Source organism: Talpa occidentalis, unplaced genomic scaffold, assembly GCF_014898055.3.
Source record: "Talpa occidentalis isolate TD23 unplaced genomic scaffold, MPIMG_talOcc4v2.1 talOcc4.2, whole genome shotgun sequence".
Lineage (NCBI taxonomy): Eukaryota > Metazoa > Chordata > Mammalia > Eulipotyphla > Talpidae > Talpa > Talpa occidentalis.
In genome coordinates this window covers 23,119,690-23,141,058 of record NW_023602073.1, presented here as the reverse complement: position 1 = coordinate 23,141,058, position 21,369 = coordinate 23,119,690, and the positions used below count along the sequence as shown (strand labels likewise).

The window sequence follows — 21,369 nt, the reverse complement described above, 5'->3', positions numbered from 1 at the left end:
GGTTGCTATGGCAGTGGCTGGCTTATGTGGGCTGTGGTGGAAGATGGGGCTCTCTGCGTGGCAATTTATGGTGGAATGAAAGGAGAAACTTGCCAAGGAATAGTTCTGGGTCCTTTGGGATCATATGTGGATAAAAAATCAAGTTGATTCCTGCCTTAAAACCCAAGCAAACATGAATAACAGAAGGACTATAAAACTAAGGCAAGCCAGCATTTTTTAAAGATTGATTTATTTATGCATACAAGAGCTGGGGAACTGGCCAGAGGTGCAGGGTGTGTGTGGGGAGGGGGGGGGGGTGAGAAGATTCACCAGAGACAGAGCAGGGAACAGAACAGGCAGATTGACTGAAATACACTGCTGAGGGGAGCAGTGGGGGAGTCAGGAGAGGTCTGCTGCACTATGTGGGTAGCTCCCTAGCTGGGGATGGAACTCAGCTGCAGAGGCTGCGGACAGCTTCCCAGTGCTGACACTTAACCCCTTGCGCCACAGAGAGGCCTCAACACAGCATTTTTAGAAGATAATGTAGGAATATACCTTCATGACCTTGTGAAGGGAGTGATAGCTGGGCAGGAGACATACATGCACAGTCATTGTTTGATATTTCTAGTCTTTTGGACATCGTTGAAGGTAAATTGGACTAAGTTCAAAACACAGTGAGACACCATCTCACACCTGTGAGAAAGGCCCTATTAAAAAGACCCCCGACGAGAAGTGTTGGAGGACGGGGAGAACCAGGACCCAATTCCCCTGGACGTAAGCTGGTGTGGCCACTGTGGAAAGTGGGCTGCATTGAAATTAAAATGGAGATACCATATGACCCAAAGTCCCACTCTTGGTTGTCTGTCCATAATTCATCACACTATCAACCCCAAAAGCCACATGCTGTGCAGGGTTTATTCCAGCCCCATGACAACAGCAGCCCAGGGTCCCTGGAATAGCCCGAATGCCTGTCCATAGGAGGCCGGGTCAAGGGTCCACACTGTGGAATACTGTTCACCACAAGGAGCCATGACAGGCAGTGATGGAGCAATGGGACAAGTCCAGGGAAATGCATGCAAGAGCTGGGGTAAAGCAATGAAAAAGACAAACACTGGGTTTAGCTAGTAGACAATAAGACAAAGTAAAACAAGCACTGGGAGACATTAATAAGCAAAGAGGGGGTGTAGGGGAGTATTGGGGAAGGGAGTGTTCAGGACAGTGGCAGAGAATACAACTGAACTTCATGTCCACAACACACACCAACGAGAGTGTGAGAAGAGACACGGAGGGAAGGTTGAGGGTTTACATGGGAGATGTAGAGCCCTAAACTCTTAGAGTAACCCAAAGGGAAATCGTCAGGACTCAGCACTAGGTGAAGATTTCTTAGGCCTGAACCCAAAGCACATTCATGGGAGGGAAATTGGATAAATTCACATGCAGAGGACTGATCTGTCTGCCCCACCAGCAGGGGCATCATAGAAGATGATCTCCCGTACCATTAAGGTGCTGATAATTCCAATAAGAGCCCTGCTTAGAAGCTATTTTAGACCTAATTCCAATAAGTTCAAGAACATAGTTGCTGGAACCCCTAATCCCTGCCCCTGCGTCCACAGAGCCCCCGGGCCTATCTCTGTAACACACGAGACGCAGACTTGGCTCCAGCTTTTCCTTTCAAAGAAGCCCCTCACTCTAGGTCAGGGCAGCCCCAGCTTCACTCTGAAGGGGATGGGAGAGGGTCAGGGAGAGGAGGGGGCAGGAGAGGCCAGGGGTGAGGAGAGACCTAAGAACCTGAAAGGGTGAGAGCTTTTGTAGGGATTTGGGGCTTGGGCACTCATTGCCCACCTGGTACAGCATCTCCCTGTACAAACCGCCCTGAGGAGGGGCCTCACCTGGACCCAGGGATCAGGACCAGCCTCCAGTGAGAAGGCAAAACCAGGAGTGAAGCGATGGCAGCTCTGGGCACCTCCCAGCTGGGCCAGCATCTGAGTGGGGTGTCTGTCACTGTGGAGGCTATGATACCCCATAGGGGGTGAACCCCCACCCAGGGATTTTGGTCCTGCCTCAGAGGGCCAGTAAGGACATCCCCAGAGGGCAGCAGCCCCTGGCCTGACACGCACTCACTCCCCGAGCTGGAGTCTCCTCGTGGGGAGAACTTCCTTTGGGTCAAAGTCTGCCTGTTCTCTCCACCGTCTTGCCAGGTCGAAGTGACACTAATGGTCACACCTGTTGGCTTAAATGAGCACCCTGCCCCCGAGGGTCTAGAGATCAGGCGCTCCTGAGCCCTGTCCAGTGTGGGCAGCTTCCTGATGCTTCGCCCTATTCCTGCTGTGCCCCCAGAGAGCAGAAGTTTCCCCTTTGCCTGGCCTGATGATGGGTCTAGCAGGGACCACAGTCATGCCCAGCCCGCCAGCACCACCGTGTGGCTGGAACAGGAAGGAGCCCTCGCCAGAGGCCACTGCTCCGTGGAGGCCTGGCTGGTCAGCCCTTTGCACTGGAACTTGGCTCTTTTGTCTTAGGAGAGGGGTGGGGGGCAGACGCTACCAGAACAGGACCCCTATTTAATGGCCAAGGTTCCATCGGGCATAGAACCTTCAGCTGACAGAGCCTGGAGCAGGACTACAGGATCCCAGTGCAGGTTGAATCATTTCCCCCCCTCCTCATGCCTGACATGCCACCCCCACCGAGGGTGCAGAAACCAGGTCAATCCTAGATGTGGCCACATTAACATGCGAGAAGCAGCCATAGTCCACTTCTCACAGAAGGGGTTGCTCCCCACAGAAGGGGTTGCTCCCCACGGAAGGGATAGCTCCCCACAGAAGGGTCCTCCACACAGAAGGCTCGGGGAAGATTTGGGCTGTGCCCTTGTGGCTCACACATCATAGACTTACAAGCACTGTGCACCCCAATTTGGGAGCAGACAAAACCACTCCCAACAGGCCCCACCCAACAGCCCAGGGCTATGGGATGGTGTCACTGGAGCCATCATCACCTGCAAATAAAGTACAGTGACCATGTTGTCACAACTGGGTGGACCACTCTGGTACTCACTGGGTGGCCCAGAGTGGGACCCAGTGTTCCTGTGGCAGAAATCTATGGCCATGGCCCCAACTTGGCGGCCGATTTGAAATCAGCACAGGACTGTGGCACCGTTGCTTTCCCTGAGCCCGGGGAAAATCGGCTTCATAGTCAGAAAACTGCACCTGCCTCTCCTGGAGACACAACGGACGAGCTGTGTCCCAAGGTCTGGCATTAACCGCTGTTTCTGTCCTCTAGGTGGGTGGAGGACAGGGTCCCACTCAAGCCTCTAGCACATTCACCCCGAGCCTAAACCACAGCCCACAGGCCGGTCCTCACTGATGGGAGGGTGTGCTGTGGGGGCTACAACAGGCCCAGAGGACAGGGCCCTTAGGGGTCAGGTTAGTGTCTGTGGGTTCCTCACCCCCTTGAACAATGCATGACCACTCAGGCTCAGGGAAAAACAACAATGGGGTGTATTTAACAAATGGGGGAAACAAAGACACCTTAAGCTCATGAGCGGAGGCTCTCTTACCCCAGATGATGTCCACAGCGTCCAGAAGTCCCAAACGAAGCCTGCTCAGCCAGGATGAAGCCGCCCAGCCAGCGAGGGCCTGGAGCTCATGGCCCATAGGCAGCAGTGGCCTGGATCCAACTCCCCACAGCTGGGGGTGCTCACAGGCGAGGCCCTGAGATGACGCAGCAGCAGCCACAGAAAGGCCTGAAGGCTGGGATGACAGCAACGCACACCAGACCAGACAGCAATGGGGCAGCCGCACCAGGAGGCTGTGCAAGATGGTCAGGAGCATCACTTGCTCTCAGTGGTGACCCAATCAAGGATGCCAGTCACCTGTCATCTGTCCTGGGCAGACTGGGCAGCAGCAGTCACCACAGTCACCAGGAAGGGGCACTGTCAGAAACACCAGCGTCACAGCTGCCTGTGGGTTGTGGGCCAATAGCACCACCAAACAGCTCCCTGAGACCCAGGCCAGGGCGGCTGCTGCCCCTTTCAGGGGATGTCAGAGGCAGGGCCTGAGGGCGGTGGGCCTGGACTCTGCGAAGCTCTTTGGCTTCTCTTTCTTCAGAGGTTGCTGCTCATGTTCTTTTTCCTTCAGTCCTCAGGAACAGTCTTTTCTAGGAAGCCAGGAAGAGCCTTAGGGCCAGAGCGCATGTCCCAAGCTGCCGCCTGCCCTGCTTTATCTCCTGTCAGGGCTGCCCTCCCCCACCCCCCACCAGTCTGATTGGACCAGTTACCAATCAGCTCACAGCTAGCACCTGGTCTGCCCATTCTGCCCTCCAGGCCACCCTGGGGCTCTCTACTGCCTCCAGCTGGGGCTGGCCCCGTGGGGTCATCTTTTATCCTGTGCTGTTAGTTTTGAGTCTCTCAGCCACTGGGTGATTTTGAGCTTTCTAGGTCCCCTCAAATACAAATACAAGCTCTGGGGGCAGAATAGGGGAACCCCTGCTGTCGCCATCACTGCCTGCCTCTGCCTGCAATCTCATGCCTGTGACGCCTCTGGTGGTGGCAGTAAAATAAAAATGCCCACCACTCGCAGCTGTTTGCACTGACCACAGGCAGCTTCTGGACTAGAGAGAAAACTGCCACTTTTTTAATGGCTCCGCTACTCAGCCAGAGGAAAAAGGTGTGACTCACACCTTGCGGAGTGGGGCCCTACATTCACAAACGCTGAAATCAGCAATCTGTGCCAAAGTACAATGGCGTTGGACCTGTCACTGCCTCTAGGGAGCCAGCTGGGCCTCACCTAAACAGGAGAACTTTGCCCATCCAGAGGCGTCTACCACTGTGTCATCTCTAGGAAATCCCACCAAGACATGCATGAACGCCCTGTGCTACCAATCCCCAGCCTGGGGTCTTCATTAAGCCATGGTCTGATCTCTTCTGACTTAAACCCGTGGAGAGTCTGCCAGCCCTTGAACGTGTTATAACCAGATCGTTCAGTTCTGTGGGCTTCTCTGTGTCTGCATTTTTTCATTAAACAATGTGGGATTCAGGTGCGTGGGGCTGGGTATTGCTGTCATTGATTCAATTTTATTGTCATCTATTATCCTGCTGTATTAGTTTTGTGTCTTTCAGCCAACGGGTGATTATGAGCTTTAACTGATGTAGTCAAATACAAAGAAGGGTGTTCTGAACATATCATATTCACACACGTCTGCTGGTGTCTTCCCGGGCTGGTATCACTGGGGATGGTCAGGAGGAGCGTGTTTTGGAGCTTAGTCGATACAGCAAACACAGCATCAAACTGGCTGCTCCATTCCATGGCTCCAGTGTTTGCCCGTGACCTTGAGGAGTGACCCCTCACATTTTAAAGACACAAGAAGATGCACAACTATTCAATGGAGCAGTGACTTTCCTTTGACCTTGACAGTGCAGTATGGATTGATGAAGGATGGTGTTCATGGGGACTTTGTCAAACCCTAAAAAGTGTATGTGTGGATTTGGATTTGGGAAATGGTTTTCTCTGTGGCTGACACAGCTGACTAACTCACTGGAGGACAGTGAGTCCCATGTCAGGGGAAAATAAAAATGCAGAACACTGTCTTTGGTTCATGCAGCTCCACATTCAACAAGTTTTCCAGGCAGCTCCTCCTCCCAACTTTCTCACCTTAGCCACCTAATGGAAGCTGCTGAGTGGACCTCTGTTCTGTGAGAAATGATGAAGTAAAAGATTTACTCAGGTGAATTCAACATAACCATGGCCAGCTTTCATTGGCCCTTTTCCCCCTTTCATGTTGAGACTTGCATGAAAGAGCAGGGGAAAGTTCTCATGGATGGAGAATGTGGAACCAAGCTTAGCCGAGGTTTCGCCATTTTGTATATCCTCCACCTTGGTATGTTAGTCCTTGTCCAGCCGCATTCCGGAGAGAGTTTCAGCAGTCACAACCCTCACTCCACTTGGTGACGAAAAAGCAGACCACCCCAACCGCCAAGGAGGGCAGTGCTATCCATAACTGGGACAGCATCTCTAACCGTCCAATCAGTTTGAAACTATAACCGCGCGCGCCAAAATGCCTTTGTAGTAGCCAGTGAGTAATTGCCAGCTTCTTTCAAAATTCGCGCCACTCGTGACCCTATAAGATACCCCAGCTTCCTCTGTTCGGGGCTCTCGACCTCTGCCGTTGCATCAGTGCGTGTCGAGGGCCCGGACTCGAGCCCGCAATAAACTCCCTTTTGCATTTACATCAGCTGTCTTTGGATTCTTGGAGGCTATGCTCCCCGAGTCTGCTGAGCTTGGGCACAACAGAGAATTACTTCAAAATTGCTTCAGGGAGAGAGAGTTTGGAGCATATGTATAGAGCGGATTCTCTCTATAAAGTGCTGGCTAGCTTGCCTTTTAAGAGGTGACAAGAGGTTAAGTCATAGCACTATGAAGCAGCCACTGCAGCACGAGTTCGATCCCTGGCCATGGACCTGAGCCACATGGTGCAGCAGACCTCTCTTGACTTGCCTGCTGCTCCCCTCAGCAGTATATTTCAGTGCATCTGCCTGTTCTGTTCCCCACTCTGTCTCTGTTCCCCCCTCTTACCCGCCCCCCGCACCTCTGGCCTGTCTGTACCCAGTTCTTATATGTATAAATAAATACTTTTTTAAAAAAAAGTGATAAATGTCATCTCAGTGATTCACCCCTTAGTAAGAAACAGTCCATCAGGTCCTAGTCAGAGATCCCAGTTTGCCTAGAATGCAGAATGGTGCTGATCCCCTGTGGAGGGAGCTGTGTGGAGCTGGTGTTGGGCTCCATTAGTCATGACTAAGCCTGGCTTTGCAGACTCAAGGAAATCCCCTGGGGGAAGGGCCTCCCTACGTACAGGACACACCCCTTCTGCATTTATAAGAGTGGCAGCTAGAGGACCTTCAGCACAAGCCTCACACTGCCACAGGATCCAGGCCAACCAAGAAATCGGTAGGACAAGAAGCAGGGGGCTGCAAGAAGGTGGGGCGAGAGGAAAGGCCAGCAGGCGGCTCAGGGGCTGAGATCAGGAGCAGTGCACGTGTGGCATTGCCTTGGCGGGGTGGAAAAAGCCCCCCCCACCCCACACCAGGTCACTCCTGGCGAAGTGGGGTCGTCGGAAACAACTTCCGGGCTGCTCGGCCAGGAGGGTTGGCTGTAGAGGATGGTTGGGGCGTGGCTGCTCAAAGGCCTGAGATCAGATTGCTTTCCTTTTTCTCTGGAACTCCCTAACTCCCCAGCGGTTTGTGAGTTTCCCGGCAGCCAGGCCCTGAAGCCACTTCTCTCTGTGGCTGGAGGAAGAGGGAGGGGCCGGGTGTGATCTAGTGATTATGCATCAGTCACAAAAAGGATTTATTGCATTACTTGGACGCCAAGCAGCCAGCACCCCTTGTATCATCCTGACCTAAACTTGGGGAAACTGGGGTTCAGAGTAGGGACACCATGGGGCGATCTGGTGCTTAACCATCCTGGGTGTTCTGCCTTCCCCTGGAGGGACAGAGAGCATCCCCTCACCTTGTTGTAGAGCAATCCCGATACAAAACGGGGTGCCTGACTGTGGGTCCTCACCCGCGTGCTTAAAAGGACTTATCAATGCTTTACTGCAGGCACACGCAAAAGGTTACTGCCCTGCCAGATGGGTTCTCAAACTCCTACAGCAGCTGCTGGCCTTGGGAGCTTACCCTCTCCCAACACTAGGGCCGGTGCCTCAAAGGTGCACTTGACTGTACCTGCTTTGCTGAAATTTGCTTTAATGCATAGGAGGTGGCTGTGGTTATGGAGCAGAAACTTCCTTACACTCAGGGACACGTCCCTCCTGATTCAGCTGCTGCAGGGTCAGACTCATAAAAAACTGGGACCACTGCTTCTTGGGCTAATGCTGGGGCCACATTTGTATGCTTGGGAAAGTGTCCTGACCCTGATGGAAAAAAAGAAAAGAGGAAGTGACAGGTCTGGGTGGTTCAGGGTGGGTGGTTGGAGCTTAGGATGGGGCTGGGGAAATGTGGTTCCTAACGGCCCATGTGCACAGGAGGACGCAGGCTTGGGTCTGTGTTGCAGCCTCGCCATGGAGCAGCTGAGCGCCGCCAACTCTGCCTTCGCCCTGGACCTGTTCCGCACCTTGAGTGAAGACAGCCCCAGTGGGAACCTCTTCTTCTCTCCTCTGAGCATTTCCTCGGCACTGGCCATGATCTTCCTGGGGACCAGAGGCAACACTGCGACCCAAGTGTCCAAGGTCAGCAGAAACAGACAAAATGAGAGAGAGAGAGAGACCCCTTCCTCCCCTGTCAGTGTCTGTGCTGAGGATGGGGAGAGCCAGCCTTGGGGCTTTCCCTGCACATGAAAATCTGTTTCTGGGCTCAGATCCCCACTGTGGGGGAGACTTTCAGCAAAAGCCCCAGGCACAGTCCATTTGCTGTGGGCTTTCCCTTTGAGTGACCTGTTTAATGAGCACCTACTAGGTGCCAGGCACTGTGGTGTGATTGGTTGAGGATGGGGGAGAAGCAGGATAGGCAGGGCAGGCCTCTGCTGTTCTGGCTGCCAGACCTGGCTCTGTGGCATTAGCCTGTCCTCCGGGAATCGTCCTTTCCCAATTCAGCTTTGCATGTGCAGACCTGCCAGGAATAGAGAATGCCTGCCATGTAAATTACTTCTGAATGAATGACATCCTGGAAATGCACTGCTGTGGAAGTTGGTGGGCTGACTTGCTGAGGAAGACAAGGAGATAGGGGAATTCTGTATGCTGATGCCTCGCCTCTGCCCAGTGCTGGGTGTTGCTGTAGGTTCTGATGTCGTGGGCCCTGTGGCAGGAGGCCCTGCCTCGTGGAGCCTGATGCTGAGGGGCTGCTGGGCAGGGCCAAGCCCTGGGTGATTTATTGCAGGTGAGTCTTCCAGCTGGAAAGGCGGATGATGCCCACCTTCTGCTCCCCTTATAGGTGTCATCTGTGCCAGATGTGCCTTATTGCTCAGAGAGGGACTCTGTCTCTCCCTGACAGTGAGGGAAAGGAGTGGTCACAGTGAAGGGCTTTCTGCCACCCCAGTCACACCTGACACTCACCTGCAGCCAGGACTGTAAGCCCTGGGGTCAGGGTTATGGACCTTTCCAGCTGCATAGCCTCTATGACCCCACTTCACGGAAACATCTCTAAGTGAATGAGACCCGCATCTGCAGAACCACAGATGGAAAAGCCTTTTCAAGTTTTCAAGAATCCTCTGGTACTAACTGGTACTAATTTGGATTTGCTTCTTAAAAGGTTACCCCAGCCTCTATTTGGTGGCTTTCCAGAAACTATGTGACCTCAGTGAGAAAAGTCTTAAGAGCCTTCCACGATATTTCCATTAAAACAGATCGATCACAACACTAGGCAAACATTCCATATCTGGTGAATAACTGGACTTTGTACTTGGTTTGGGTTTGTTCTTCTGTGTCTTAAAAGCGGGAACAGCCCAGGCCTCAGAAAACCATAAAAGCATTCTTGATTTGCAATTGATGTGGGGGGAATTAAACTTTTGCCAAGTTTTGTGTTTAAGGAAGTTTTCTTTTTAATAAGTGAGTTACTGATGCTCATGTGATAATTATAAATAAACACTCAACCTGTAATAACTTTGTTCCTGAATGGTGAGAATTCTTAGTTTTTTTTTTCTTAGAACTTTCAGTAAAATTATATTTGATAAAATTATATAAGGATAGAAAATTGGATTTTAATATACAAGAAAACACACCATTTAAAATTTTCTTTTGCAAAAAATCTGGCTTGTAGAAATACTTGATTTAATATCTACTCGAATTTGCAGAACTAGAATTACAATGAACTTCTAATATTGGCAACTTCTAATATTGGGATTATGTCTCATGAAGCTATAAATTTTGGATTCTCCATCATTTGTTCTCCAGTGAAAAACTTATAAGGTACTAGGCTGGGGTCATCAGTGCTTAGTAATTAAAACACATTCCTTTGATGGGGAGGCAAACACCTGGGAATCACTTTATAATTTCAAAGCAAATGTTTATAGAAAATATTTTCTTTGTTTTAGACTCTTCATTTCGATGCAGTTGAGGAGGTTCATTCCAGATTTCAGAGTCTGAACGCCGATATTAACAAACGTGATGCCGCCTATGTGCTGAAACTGGCTAATAGATTATACGGAGAGAAAACCTATAATTTCCTCCCTGTAAGTACTTTCTGTCTCATGTTCTAAAACTCATTAAAGAATGTAGGTTTTTCCCAACAAAATCAAGCCATAGAAATCAGTTTAAATATTTGTAAAGATTCAGAAAAATAATACAGAATGAAAATATAGGGCCCATGAAGTTCCTTGTGACAAGACTTCACCTTAGTGGCTGCTTAACTGGCAAGAGTGACACCATCTTTCACTTCCAAATGCAATCAGTATTACTATTTATGAAGATGTTAGGAAAGATTTGGTAAATTTTATAAAATACCAAACCTACTGAACTTTACATTTAAAAATGGTTAAGAGGAATAATTTTTGTTACGTATTTTTTTTTACATATTAAAAAATTATAATAGAATCTTTTGGTTATAAGGAAATGGATGCCTTTGAGGTCAATATCTATTGCATTTAAAGATCTTAGAACAGACTTCTGTATATATGGATGGTAGGAGTCATTCATAACATTTTTGGTTTTTTTATAGGAGTTCTTAACTTCAACTCAGAAAATGTATGGCGCTGGGCTGGACAGTGTGGATTTCCGGGGCGCCTCTGAAGATGCCAGGATGGTGATCAATGAGTGGGTCAAAGGGCAAACTGAAGGTAAGGGGGTGGACAAACTGTGGTCTTTGCACAAGGTCTCTTTTACCTGTGCGTCTCCACCTTCCACGCCTGCATGAGATGCCCTCTCCACACTCTCTCCCTACCTCCTGCTCCTCACTTCACCCTGGGGTGTACCCCCATTTCAAGTGTTGAACAACTATCAAACATAGAAATTTCTTGAAGTGGAATCTTAGAGATGATTTAACCAAAGCTGCTAAATAATTACACCATAAGTTCCCTCAAACTACATTTTAAATTTAAAGCTAACATTGACTGTAGAATAAAGGAATAAAAATTGGAGGCATGAGAGGGGAATCCAGCCAGTCCAAAATATATAATACACCTATAGCAGGAAATACCCTGAGAGTATGAATCTGGGCTCTCACACTACTGGTCATGAACCTCTTTATTTTAAAAGTTGCTGCCACTGAGGGGATTTAAAGAAGGACTGACTTACTAGTTACTCAAAAATACTGTCATGCAAGACTATATATATTGTTATCCTAAAAAGAATGACCACTCACAAACAAGACTCCATGTGATCACACTCCAGAAAAGGGGCATTTTCTTGTACACCACCTGTTAACACATTAGACTTGTATTGAATTGTGGACCCTGGCGGGTGGTTGTGTGTCCTTTGATCAGCCTTGAGAGTTGGTGCAGTCAAATACACAAAGGTGTTTTTACCTCATCATCATGTTCAAGGAAAATAAAATGGAGAAGTTGTTTTTGAATTGCATTTCAGTGCTGAACAAAATCAGTTCAGAGTTGGAGTTTGGAGATGGGAAGTTACAAAAAAAATCGCTTTATCTTTTCAGGGAAAATTCCAGAAGTGCTGGCTGCAGGTGTGGTGGATAGCATGACTAAGCTTGTGCTGGTGAATGCCATCTACTTCAAAGGCTCCTGGCAGGACGAATTCAGAAAAGAGGAAACCAAGGATACCCCATTCAAGATGAATAAGGTGAGTCCATGCACTATCTAAACATACTCTTTGCTCTACAAGAATGCAGATAATAATGAGTGATTTGTCTGCCAACCTTTCAGAAAGAAACAAAAACAGTGAAAATGATGTACCAGAAGCAGAAACTGCCATTTGGCTACATCCAGGACCTCAAGTGCCGTGTGTTGGAACTGCCGTACAAGGGTGGGGAGCTCAGCATGGTCATCCTGCTGCCGGATGACATAGAGGACGAGTCTACAGGGCTGAAGAAGGTGATGCTCCTGCATTTTGTCCTTCCCACCCCCTTTCCTGTATGAGTCCTCCTGTGTGTGCTGAGTGGTCAGTGCTCGTTATATGTTTACTAATGTCACTTCACTTCCTAATTCTTCTGTAAATTAGTCCATCAACATCTACTGCTTGGCAGCCCTACGAGTGGGGACCATCCAAAGACTAACACTAGATGTAATCTGGTCAGTGGCAGCTCATGGAAATTCTTAAGTGAGCTTTAGAGATGGAGAGATCTATTATTAAAACAAATTTTTTTAAAATTAAAGTGCCCAAGACCTGTAGCATATAGCATTATCATGAATTCTAAAGTCCTTTTATTACACTGTTCCTTCTCCCTACAAGTCATACAGATTGTGAATTAAATTCCCAGTAACTATATAATAGAAGAAGTCTCGTGAAGCTTGAGGGTTAAGACTATTTCCTATTGTGAAGCTTGAGGGTTAAGACCATTTCCTGTTGTGACCTATGCAAGAAGTTCCTACTGTAAGTACCTTGAAAGTTATGGAATTTCTTGCCAGGGCTGGGACCAGGCAAAACTGTGAAGATTATGTAATTTCCTCAGTGTCTCAGATGTGCTGTGTGTTTTTTCTCTACCTCCTCCTTACCAAACTTGGTGTCAGGAGGGAGTCCAATCTGTCATCTATTTGCATGTATAGAGAATGTCTTAAAATCACTGTGTTTCTTCTTTCTCTGTATTTCCACCTCTATTTGTTCTTTGATTATTAAAAGAGAGTCTCATGAAAAAGATGATCAACATCAATAGAATAAATGAAACGATGATTTTGGTCTAGTCCAATCATGTTATTAAAACAGCAGTGATAACAGCAGATATTTACAAACCACTTACTATGTGCCAATTCATTTAATGCTCATGACAATGTTATAAGTTAGGTGCTGTTATTACCCCCATTTTAGATAAGGAACTAGGAATTTTTCTATTTTTACTTAGGAGTTGAATAGCTTTGAGATTATTTCAGCTCTGTGTGGTTCACAGATCACCACAGTGATTAGTGGGTTCAGAATAAATATAATAGAAGAAATAGAAGAAAACTTTTACAACGCTCAACCAATTAGTTAACATGTAATTACATGTTACACCCACTCAACCAATTAGCTAACATGTAATAGAGCCTCCACAATAATTACAACTCTCAGGGCCTATCACAGTGATCCAGTATGGCAGGGCATTATTGAGTCCTGGATGAGTAAGTAGATAGATGGGTAGGAGTGAGACTGTATGTATGGGTGGGTAGGTGGGTGGGTGGGTAGGTGGGTGGGTGGGTGGGTGTATGGATGGTGTGCCAGCAGATTAATGGATAGATGGGTGAATGGAGAAGTGGATGGATGGTTGTTTGATAGATATGATGAAACTCTTACTTGGGCCCTTGATGACTTGGAACACACATTCTCATTATCCCTAATGCCAGAAAAAACTGGCACAAAACAGGAAGGAAACAAAGTAGCAACTGACATTAGGGTCCGTTTTAGGTATTTAAATAACGCTTTAGTACTTACCTATATAAAATTGTTTTTCTTTGCACATTCTAATTCCAGATCGAGCAGCAGTTGACTCTGGAAAAACTACGTGAGTGGACCAAGCCTCAGAATATGAATCATATGGATGTCCACGTGCACTTGCCCAAATTCAAGCTGGAAGAGAGCTACAATCTCAACTCCCACCTGGCTCGGATGGGTGTGGAAGATCTCTTTAGCAGCAGCAAGGCTGATCTGTCTGGCATGACAGAAACCAGAGATATTTTCATATCAAAAATTATCCACAAGTCCTTTGTTGAGGTGAATGAGGAGGGCACAGAGGCAGCGGCTGCCACAGCAGGTATTGCCATGTTCTGCATGCTGCCGCTGGAGGAAAATTTCGTTGCCGACCATCCATTCATCTTCATGATTCGTCACAATTCCTCTGGCAACATTCTGTTCTTAGGCAGATTCTGTTCCCCTTAGAGGCTGTACAAATACAAGTTCAAACTTAGAGTTTTATCAATAAAACGACTATCTAAAACCAAATCTTTAATTTTGTTTCTAAGTGCAACTCTGTTGGGTCTTCACATCCATTTACTTTGGCAGGGGTATTGATTTTCCTTTTTTTACAATGAAAAACTCTAGAACTGTTTTTGAAAGCATCAAGTTCAAATTTACATAACGAATATCCAGATGTATAAATTCTTGACAAAGCAGTAATCTATGCAGGGAAACATAAAAATACTGTGATTTATTTAATAGATTGAACTTTAGAAGTCATCATAGACACTCTTGTTATTGAAGGGAGACTTAAAAACAATCAGTTGAAATAGAGAAGTGCACCCCAATTAAGGATCCATTTTGTAAAGACAAACTTATCTTGACCTTTGTCCTGTAGCTGATGTTCTACAGGATTTGTTTTCAGACCATTAAATTAAAGAGCTGCCTGGGGATCCCCTGCATTCTCTGTGTTGTTATCCTTTATTTGACCTCATGTGTAGCTCTCAAGAGGTTCCATGTATTCAAGAAGTGGGGGGTCTCAAATATGGATGTCAGGAAATGATCAAAAGAAAAATGGAATAGGAGAGACTGTTAAGCAAAGAGGGGGTGAAAAAATCTCAGTTTCTCCCCACTACTTGGGTGTTTTCTCATAAAGACTCTGCAAGTCCATTATGATACCGGTTGCTATGGCAGTGGTTGGCTTATGTGGGTTGTGGTTGAAGATGGGGCTGTCTGTGTGGCAATTCAAGAGTGGGAATGAAAGAAGAAATTTCCAAAGGAATAGTTCTGGGTCCTTTGGGATCATACATAGACAAAAATTCAAATTGATTCCTGCCTTAAAACCTAACCAAATTTAATATCCAATGCACTGTATACCTAAGACAAGTCAACAATTTTTAGAAGATAATATATGAATATATCTTTATGAGCTTGTAGAGGGAGTAATAATTTAACTGGAGGGGACACACACACACTCAGCTTTTGTTAGATTCATTTCTAGACTTTAGGACCCACAGGTTAATAACAGAAGAGAGGGCCTCCCCGGTGGCGCAGCGGTTGAGCGCTGGGTTACGAAGCTGCGCTCAGCCTCTGCAGCGCCGGTTCGATCCCCGGCTGCTCCCCGGCCACCGGAGGAGGGTCCCACATGGCGCGCAGACCTCTGCTGCCGCCCGCTGCTCCCCTCAGCAGTGTACTTCGGTCCTTCTGCCTGCCCTGCTCCCCGCTCGGTCCTTCTGCCTGCCCTGCTCCCCGCTCTGGCTCTGGTGAATTCTCTCACCCTCCCGCGCTTCTGACTGTACCCAGTGCATGTATAAACAAAACAAACAAATAAAATAAATAAATAAATAAAGCATGCCTCTAAATAAATAAATAAATAAATAACAGAAGAGATCATTTCACACGGGTGTAAATGGCCTCTATTTAAAAGACCCCCAACAAGTTTTCTACATGCTGGAAAGCATGTAGAACCCTATTCCACTGTTGGTGGGGATGTAAGCTGGTGTGGCCATTCTGGAAAGTGGCTGGATTTAGCTTTACAAAATAAAAATGGAAATACCATATGACCCAGCAATCCCACTTACGGTCCTCTATCCAAAGAACATCAAATTATCAACCCCCAAAGCCATATCCATGCAATGTTTATTATAGCACAATTACATTAGCAGCCCGTTGTGAATGGGGGCAACCTGTCAACAGGTGACTGGATTAATAGTCCATATTGTGGAATACTGTTTAATCACAAGGAAAGATGAAATGCAGCCATTTACAGCAAATGGAGCGAGTTCCGGGGAAATATGTGTAGTAAAGGGAGTTAGAAAGAAAAAGGCAAATACTGCACATTTACCTAGTGGAGAATCAGACAAGTAAATTACAAACAATGACACACATTAATAAACACAGTGAGAGGGGAAAGTGGGCGGGAATGAGGCAAAGGGAGTAAGGGATAATGGTGGAGGAAAAAAAAGGAATTTCATGCCTGCAACATACACCAATAAGAGACAGAAAAGAGGGTTCTGGAAGGTTGAAGGGGGCCAAAGCCCCAAGTACAGGTGACATCTAAGAGTGGCCCCAATGACGGGATTCCAACTCTAGAGCTTTTCCCACTTCATTCTGTTATTTTCTGGGCTACAATGAAAATCCAACCCGCGGGGCGGGGGGGGCGGGGGCGGGGGGGGGGGGCCTGCTGGCGCAAGGGGTTAAGCACAGCACTGTGAAACTATCCGCAGCCTCTGCGGCACGGGTTCCATCCCTGGTCAGGAAGCTACCCACATGGCGCAGCAGACCTCTTCTGCCTCGCCCTCTGCTCCCCTCAGCAGTGCATTTCAGTCAGTCTGCCTGTTCTGCTCCCCACTCTGTCTCTGGGGAATCCTCTCACCCCCCACACCTCTGGCCTATACCCCAGCTCTTGTATGCATAAATAAATATTAAAAAAAAAAAAGGAAAATCCATTCTGTGAAGGCCCCTGTCAGATCCTGTTGCTGCCACTCCAGTTGGCACCTTGGTGAGTAACTGGAACTTCTTTGTCTCCCCTCTTCCCTTTCCTCATTCTCTTTTTTGCTGCACCAAAGGCCCTTTCGTTTGCATTGCAGTAGCAGGTGTCCCAACTCAGAATGGGTGAGAGCAGTTCTTTCTGACCCGGGGTTAGTTTCCAGACTCTGCCCACAGACTATAATTTTGGAGAACAGGCTTCCAAATGTCTTTAGAATCTCTCTCTCTCTCTCTCTCTCTCTCTCTCTCTCTCTCTCTATATATATATATATATATATATATATATATATATATATATACACATACATACATATATATATGACTTTATATTTATATATATATAAAAGCGTGAGGACAGTAACACCTACTTCATGAGGTCAGTGTTAACGCAAATGTCACGTCTAGGCCACCTCGTTCATTCATTACTGGGTTTACCCATACCCCACACACCTGCCCCCAAAGTGGTAGCCCCTCTTGAAGACAGAAAGAAGGGGACTCTAGTTGAGTTTACACAGTTAATTATGCTTTTCTAATCATTACAATAAAGTCAAATGTGTCACGTGATTTCTGCACTGGTTCGTTTCTTAAAACAGATTACTACCTGTTTATTTACCATTGTTGTGATGTTTTATTGTACTTTGCACAAGAGTAGCTTCCTGACCAGGGATGGAACTCATGCTGCAGAGGCTGCGGATAGTTTCACACAATTAATAACCATCCTGCTCTTAATTTAAAAATAATGAAATGGTTAATATAGCTTCATGAACTTGTGGTGGGAGTGATTTCATAACAGGACATGCACACACACAGGTTACTGCCATGGTCTTTCTTACTCAGAAATAAATTCTAACTTGCAACCTAGAATTTTCATCTGACCATAGCTATCTCTCCCAACTTAGAGCAAGGGAGAGGGAGGGTCAGTAAAACCCAGTAATGAATGAGCAAGGTGGTCTAGACGTGACATTTGTGTTAACACCAACCTCAAGTAGGTGTTACTGTCCTCATGCTGTGAGAATAAATGATCTGCCTGGGATCTCATGGCAGAATGGGGACCCCTACTCACAGCTGGGCAGTGCAGAAGCCTCCAGAGTCCATCTCCAACTGAGGTCCTTAGCTTCACCATAAAGTCCCATCAGCAATTCACTCTAAGCCATTCTAGGGGATTCTCGCCCATCAGTATTTACACTGTGCTTTCATTCTTGGCTGGGAATCTTGGCCAATTAAAACAAAATGTTCCATACTTTTATGATCCAGAGTCTACTTGCCTGGGAAAGGCAGAAGTTACCCAGGCAGGAAAGGCTTGGAAGCAGAAAGTGGTGGGCACTTCAATAAGGCTGGGGGGTCACCATGTTTCCCTGGCACAAATTCCACACCTGCTCCCCTCCAATGTCACTGCCAAGAGCTGAGCCTCAGAGACCTGTAATCAGAGTAGGAATAAGAAGTATTCTAGAGGGTGAATACGTCATTTTGAAAAACAACTCAAGGCAAAGGAAGGCTCTACTGTACTCAACCGTGGACAGGTCAATAGTTGTTAGGCCTGTGCAGATTCTAGAATGTAATAGCATTTCTTCAACACAGAGTTCAGGGGTCTGATGACACACATAGAGTTGCCACACCAGAGACCTACTAATCTGAAAACCCAGTCAGTGGCACAGAACACAGGGTGTGGTCAGAGTGACGTGGAGCGAATGAATCAGTGCAGGATTCCTTGTTCCATAGCAAGGGGACGTAGACAGAGTGGTTACATCAAAAGTCACATGGAAGTGACTCAGAGACTAGAAAGCACAGTCTTGGACTCTGAGATTGTGGCATTATAGCTGATTAGCTTTCTTTTTTGTTTTTTAAGATTTATTTATTTATGCATTTATGAATACAAGAACTGGGGTACAGGCCAGAGGTCTGGGGGTAAGGGGATTCACCAGAGACAGAGTGGGGAACAGAACAGGCAGATGGACTGAAAAACACTGCTTGAGGGGAGCAGTGGGCGAGAAAGGAGAGGTCTGCTGTACCATGTGAGTCAGCTACCTGGCCGAGGATTGAACTCATGCTGCAGTGGCTGCTGATAGCTGGTCTTTCCTTATCAATCCGCCTTATGGGGCATAGTTTACATAGAATCACCCATTTTAAGCATCATGGTGACAAAAGTTGATACCCATGAAAACTCCATTCTGATCAATACATAGAACACTCTGTCTCCCTATATCACTGAATTTTATGTCCCTGTGCATTGTTTCTGACTGCTGGAGAATTTTGTATAAATTCACAGAATCCATGCCTTTGGTGTTTGCCATTTTTTGCTCATGTGTTTGGGATTTATCCATGTTGTTACAGTGCCACATAACCTCATTGTACGGACATCCAATAATGCACATATTCATCTTTGAAGGATATAATTAAGTTGAATCTATGCCATGAGGCCAAGAGTAATTCAGCATAGGTATCCCAAGAGGAAAACAATATGAAGAATACAAACAATATAGGAAGAAATATGCTAAATAAAAAAAGGACTGAATGAGAGAAAACCTAAAAGAATACCAAGAAGGAAAAACATACAACCATTTTGATAAAGAGCGCAAAAGCGTTTAGCAATATTTAACATCCTAACCTGATAAGGAGTTTCTGTTAGAAATCTACTACATCTTGGATAGTGGAAAAATATCAGTATTTCCATGAAAGTCAACACCAAAACAAACCAACCTGCCATCACCAACACTATTATACATTTTCTAGACATTCTAGAGAGTGAGAGTATGAAAGACAATAAGTCAAGAAAGAGAACTCAAATATGAATATTAAGGGAAAAAAAGAAAGAAAACAGCTGAAAGATTAGAGACTCAATAACCAAAACCATTAAAACTATTTTGTTAGGGCCTCCCTGGTGGCACAAGGGGTTAAGCACAGCACTATGAAGCTATTCACAGCCACTGCAGCAGGAGTTTGATCCCCAGCCAGAGAGGTGACCCACATGGCACAGCAGACCTCTTCTGTCTCATCTGCTGCTCTCCTCAGCAGTGTATTTCAGTCAATCTGCCTGTTCTGCTCCCCATTCTGTCTCTAGTGAATCCTCTCACCCCCCACACCTCTGGTCTGCACCCCAGTTCTTGTATGCATAAATAAATAAATGTTTAAAAAAATTAAAACTATTTTGTTATAAGATCAGTAGGATAGCAAGATTCCAGGTAAATTCCAGGTAAAGAAAGAACAGCTTTCTTATATGGCTACAATAGTAAATTAGAAATTATAATAAAAATCCCATTTACTCTATCAACAAAGCAGAAAATATCTAGAAATTAATGGAGGTACAAGAGTAGGAAGAAAATAATGAAACGTCAGTGAAAGACATAAGAGGAAATGCTGACTCAAGTGTTGGGTGCCATTTAATAAGGTTAACAACAAAGCGTCCACTCCTGGCCCAGCAGGCAGGTTTGGAATCCTGGAATAGATAAGGGACAGGATAAGGCTGCCCCAGGAACCAGGCCATAAAACTGACCACTATAACTAGAAAAACCAACCCAGCTCCAGGAATGCAGCTGCAGGAATGCAGTAATAGAGGCCAAAACATGTTTCTGTGTCAAAGGACAGTGCCTGAGATCAGATATCCCAGCAGAAACTGGTGCAGAGTGGTGCCCCAAGTTAGCAAGCCCGTGAAAACAGTATAACAGAGCCTCAAATCCTCCTTTGGGCACAGACTTCTCCCATCTTGCACTGCTTCCCTCAGCAGCGTATTTTTTTTTTTAAAAGATTTATTTATATATGCATATAGGAGCTGGGGTACAGGCCAGAGGTGCAGGGGATGAGAGGATTCACCAGAGACAGAGTGGGGAGCAGAACAGGTGGATCTACTGAAATACACTGCTGAGGGGAGCAGTGGGTGAGACAGGAGAGGTCAGCTATGCCGTGTGGGTCACCTCCCTGGCTGGGGATCGAACTCAGGCCACAATGGCTGCCGATAGCTTCATAGTGCTGAGATTTAACCCCTTGCACCACCAGGGAGGCTCTTAGCAGTGTATTTCAATAAATCCACCTATTCTGTTCTCCACACTATTTCTGGTGAATTCTTTTACCCCAATGACTCTGGCCTCACCCTGATATTTCTCCCCACTAAATGGAGCATGACATTAGAAGAGACAAATCCAATACTATGAAGATGCAAATCTCCCTTAAATTCATCCTTAATTCTAAAATAATCCCAATCAAATCCCATTTTGATCAACTGACTTTAAGGCCTTTCTGGAGGAGGAAATGAGTAAAACAGGAATACACTTTTGAAAAGAGCAGGGACATGGGAGAGTAGTCCCCTGAGGGTGATGAAGGCCTGTGGCTCTGACTCAGAAGTAGACACACAAGTCGACAGAATTAGATGAAACAGGTAGGGGTTATTTGTATGACTGCTGTGGTATCCCCAGCAGGGAAAGGGTGAACTAAATGATGTGGGGCCATTGTCTGTCTTTCTGGAACAGATACCTCTCTTGTTCATACCCTGACCAAATTTCAGGGAGATTAAAGGTCTGAATTTAAAAAAACAAAGCTATACGTTAATAACAGAAAGCCACAAAAGTAATGGAATATAATATTAGAGGATACATTTAAAATCCTTGAGAAAGGACTTCTTAAACAAGACAAACAATCCCAAAGCATAATGCAGAAATTTACAGATTTGATTCTAATTTTTTTCTTTTTAAAGATTTATTTTTGCATGAAAGAACTGGGGTGCAGGCCAGAGGTGCAGGGGGTGATTCACCAGAGACAGAGTGGGGAGCAGAACAGGCAGATCAACTGAAATACACTGCTGATGTTGCAGAAATAAATTCTAACATTTCACCCAGGCAGGGGAAGAACAAGCGGTACTTCAGGAATGGTGAGGTCAGGAAAGCTTTATTACTCATGCATGAGGTCTCAGACCTGGGTATCCCATAGGGTCTGAGCACTGGTCTAGAAACA

The 21,369-nt window shown here is 46.4% G+C and overlaps 1 protein-coding gene across 4 annotated transcripts; it reads left to right on the top strand.

The window, feature by feature from the left end:
- The first annotated feature begins 23 nt into the window (after positions 1 to 23).
- Positions 24 to 14,042, top strand: LOC119251893 (leukocyte elastase inhibitor). Of its 4 annotated transcripts, none has more exons than XM_054698419.1 (7): positions 24 to 201; positions 8,022 to 8,196; positions 9,996 to 10,133; positions 10,619 to 10,736; positions 11,555 to 11,697; positions 11,781 to 11,948; positions 13,519 to 14,042. In XM_054698419.1, exons 1-7 carry the CDS (start codon positions 125 to 127, stop codon positions 13,921 to 13,923), a joined length of 1,224 nt encoding a protein of 407 aa, XP_054554394.1. In that variant the 5' UTR covers positions 24 to 124; the 3' UTR covers positions 13,924 to 14,042. The 4 variants fall into 4 exon arrangements, with proteins under 4 accessions (XP_054554394.1, XP_037375062.1, XP_037375064.1 ...); XM_037519165.2 differs by lacking the exon at positions 24 to 201 and adding an exon at positions 6,861 to 6,917 and having other exon boundaries at positions 13,519 to 14,041; XM_037519167.2 differs by lacking the exon at positions 24 to 201 and adding an exon at positions 6,926 to 6,947.
- The last annotated feature ends 7,327 nt before the right edge of the window (positions 14,043 to 21,369 follow it).

Coding starts and splice junctions, on each gene's coding strand:
- LOC119251893 (XM_054698419.1), top strand. CDS start 125: ATGTGGATAAAAAATCAAGTTGATTCCTGCCTTAAAACCCAAGCAAAC. Junction 8,197..9,995: donor CTGCGACCCAAGTGTCCAAG/GTCAGCAGAAAC, acceptor TCTTTGTTTTAG/ACTCTTCATTTCGATGCAGT. Junction 10,737..11,554: donor GGTCAAAGGGCAAACTGAAG/GTAAGGGGGTGG, acceptor TTATCTTTTCAG/GGAAAATTCCAGAAGTGCTG.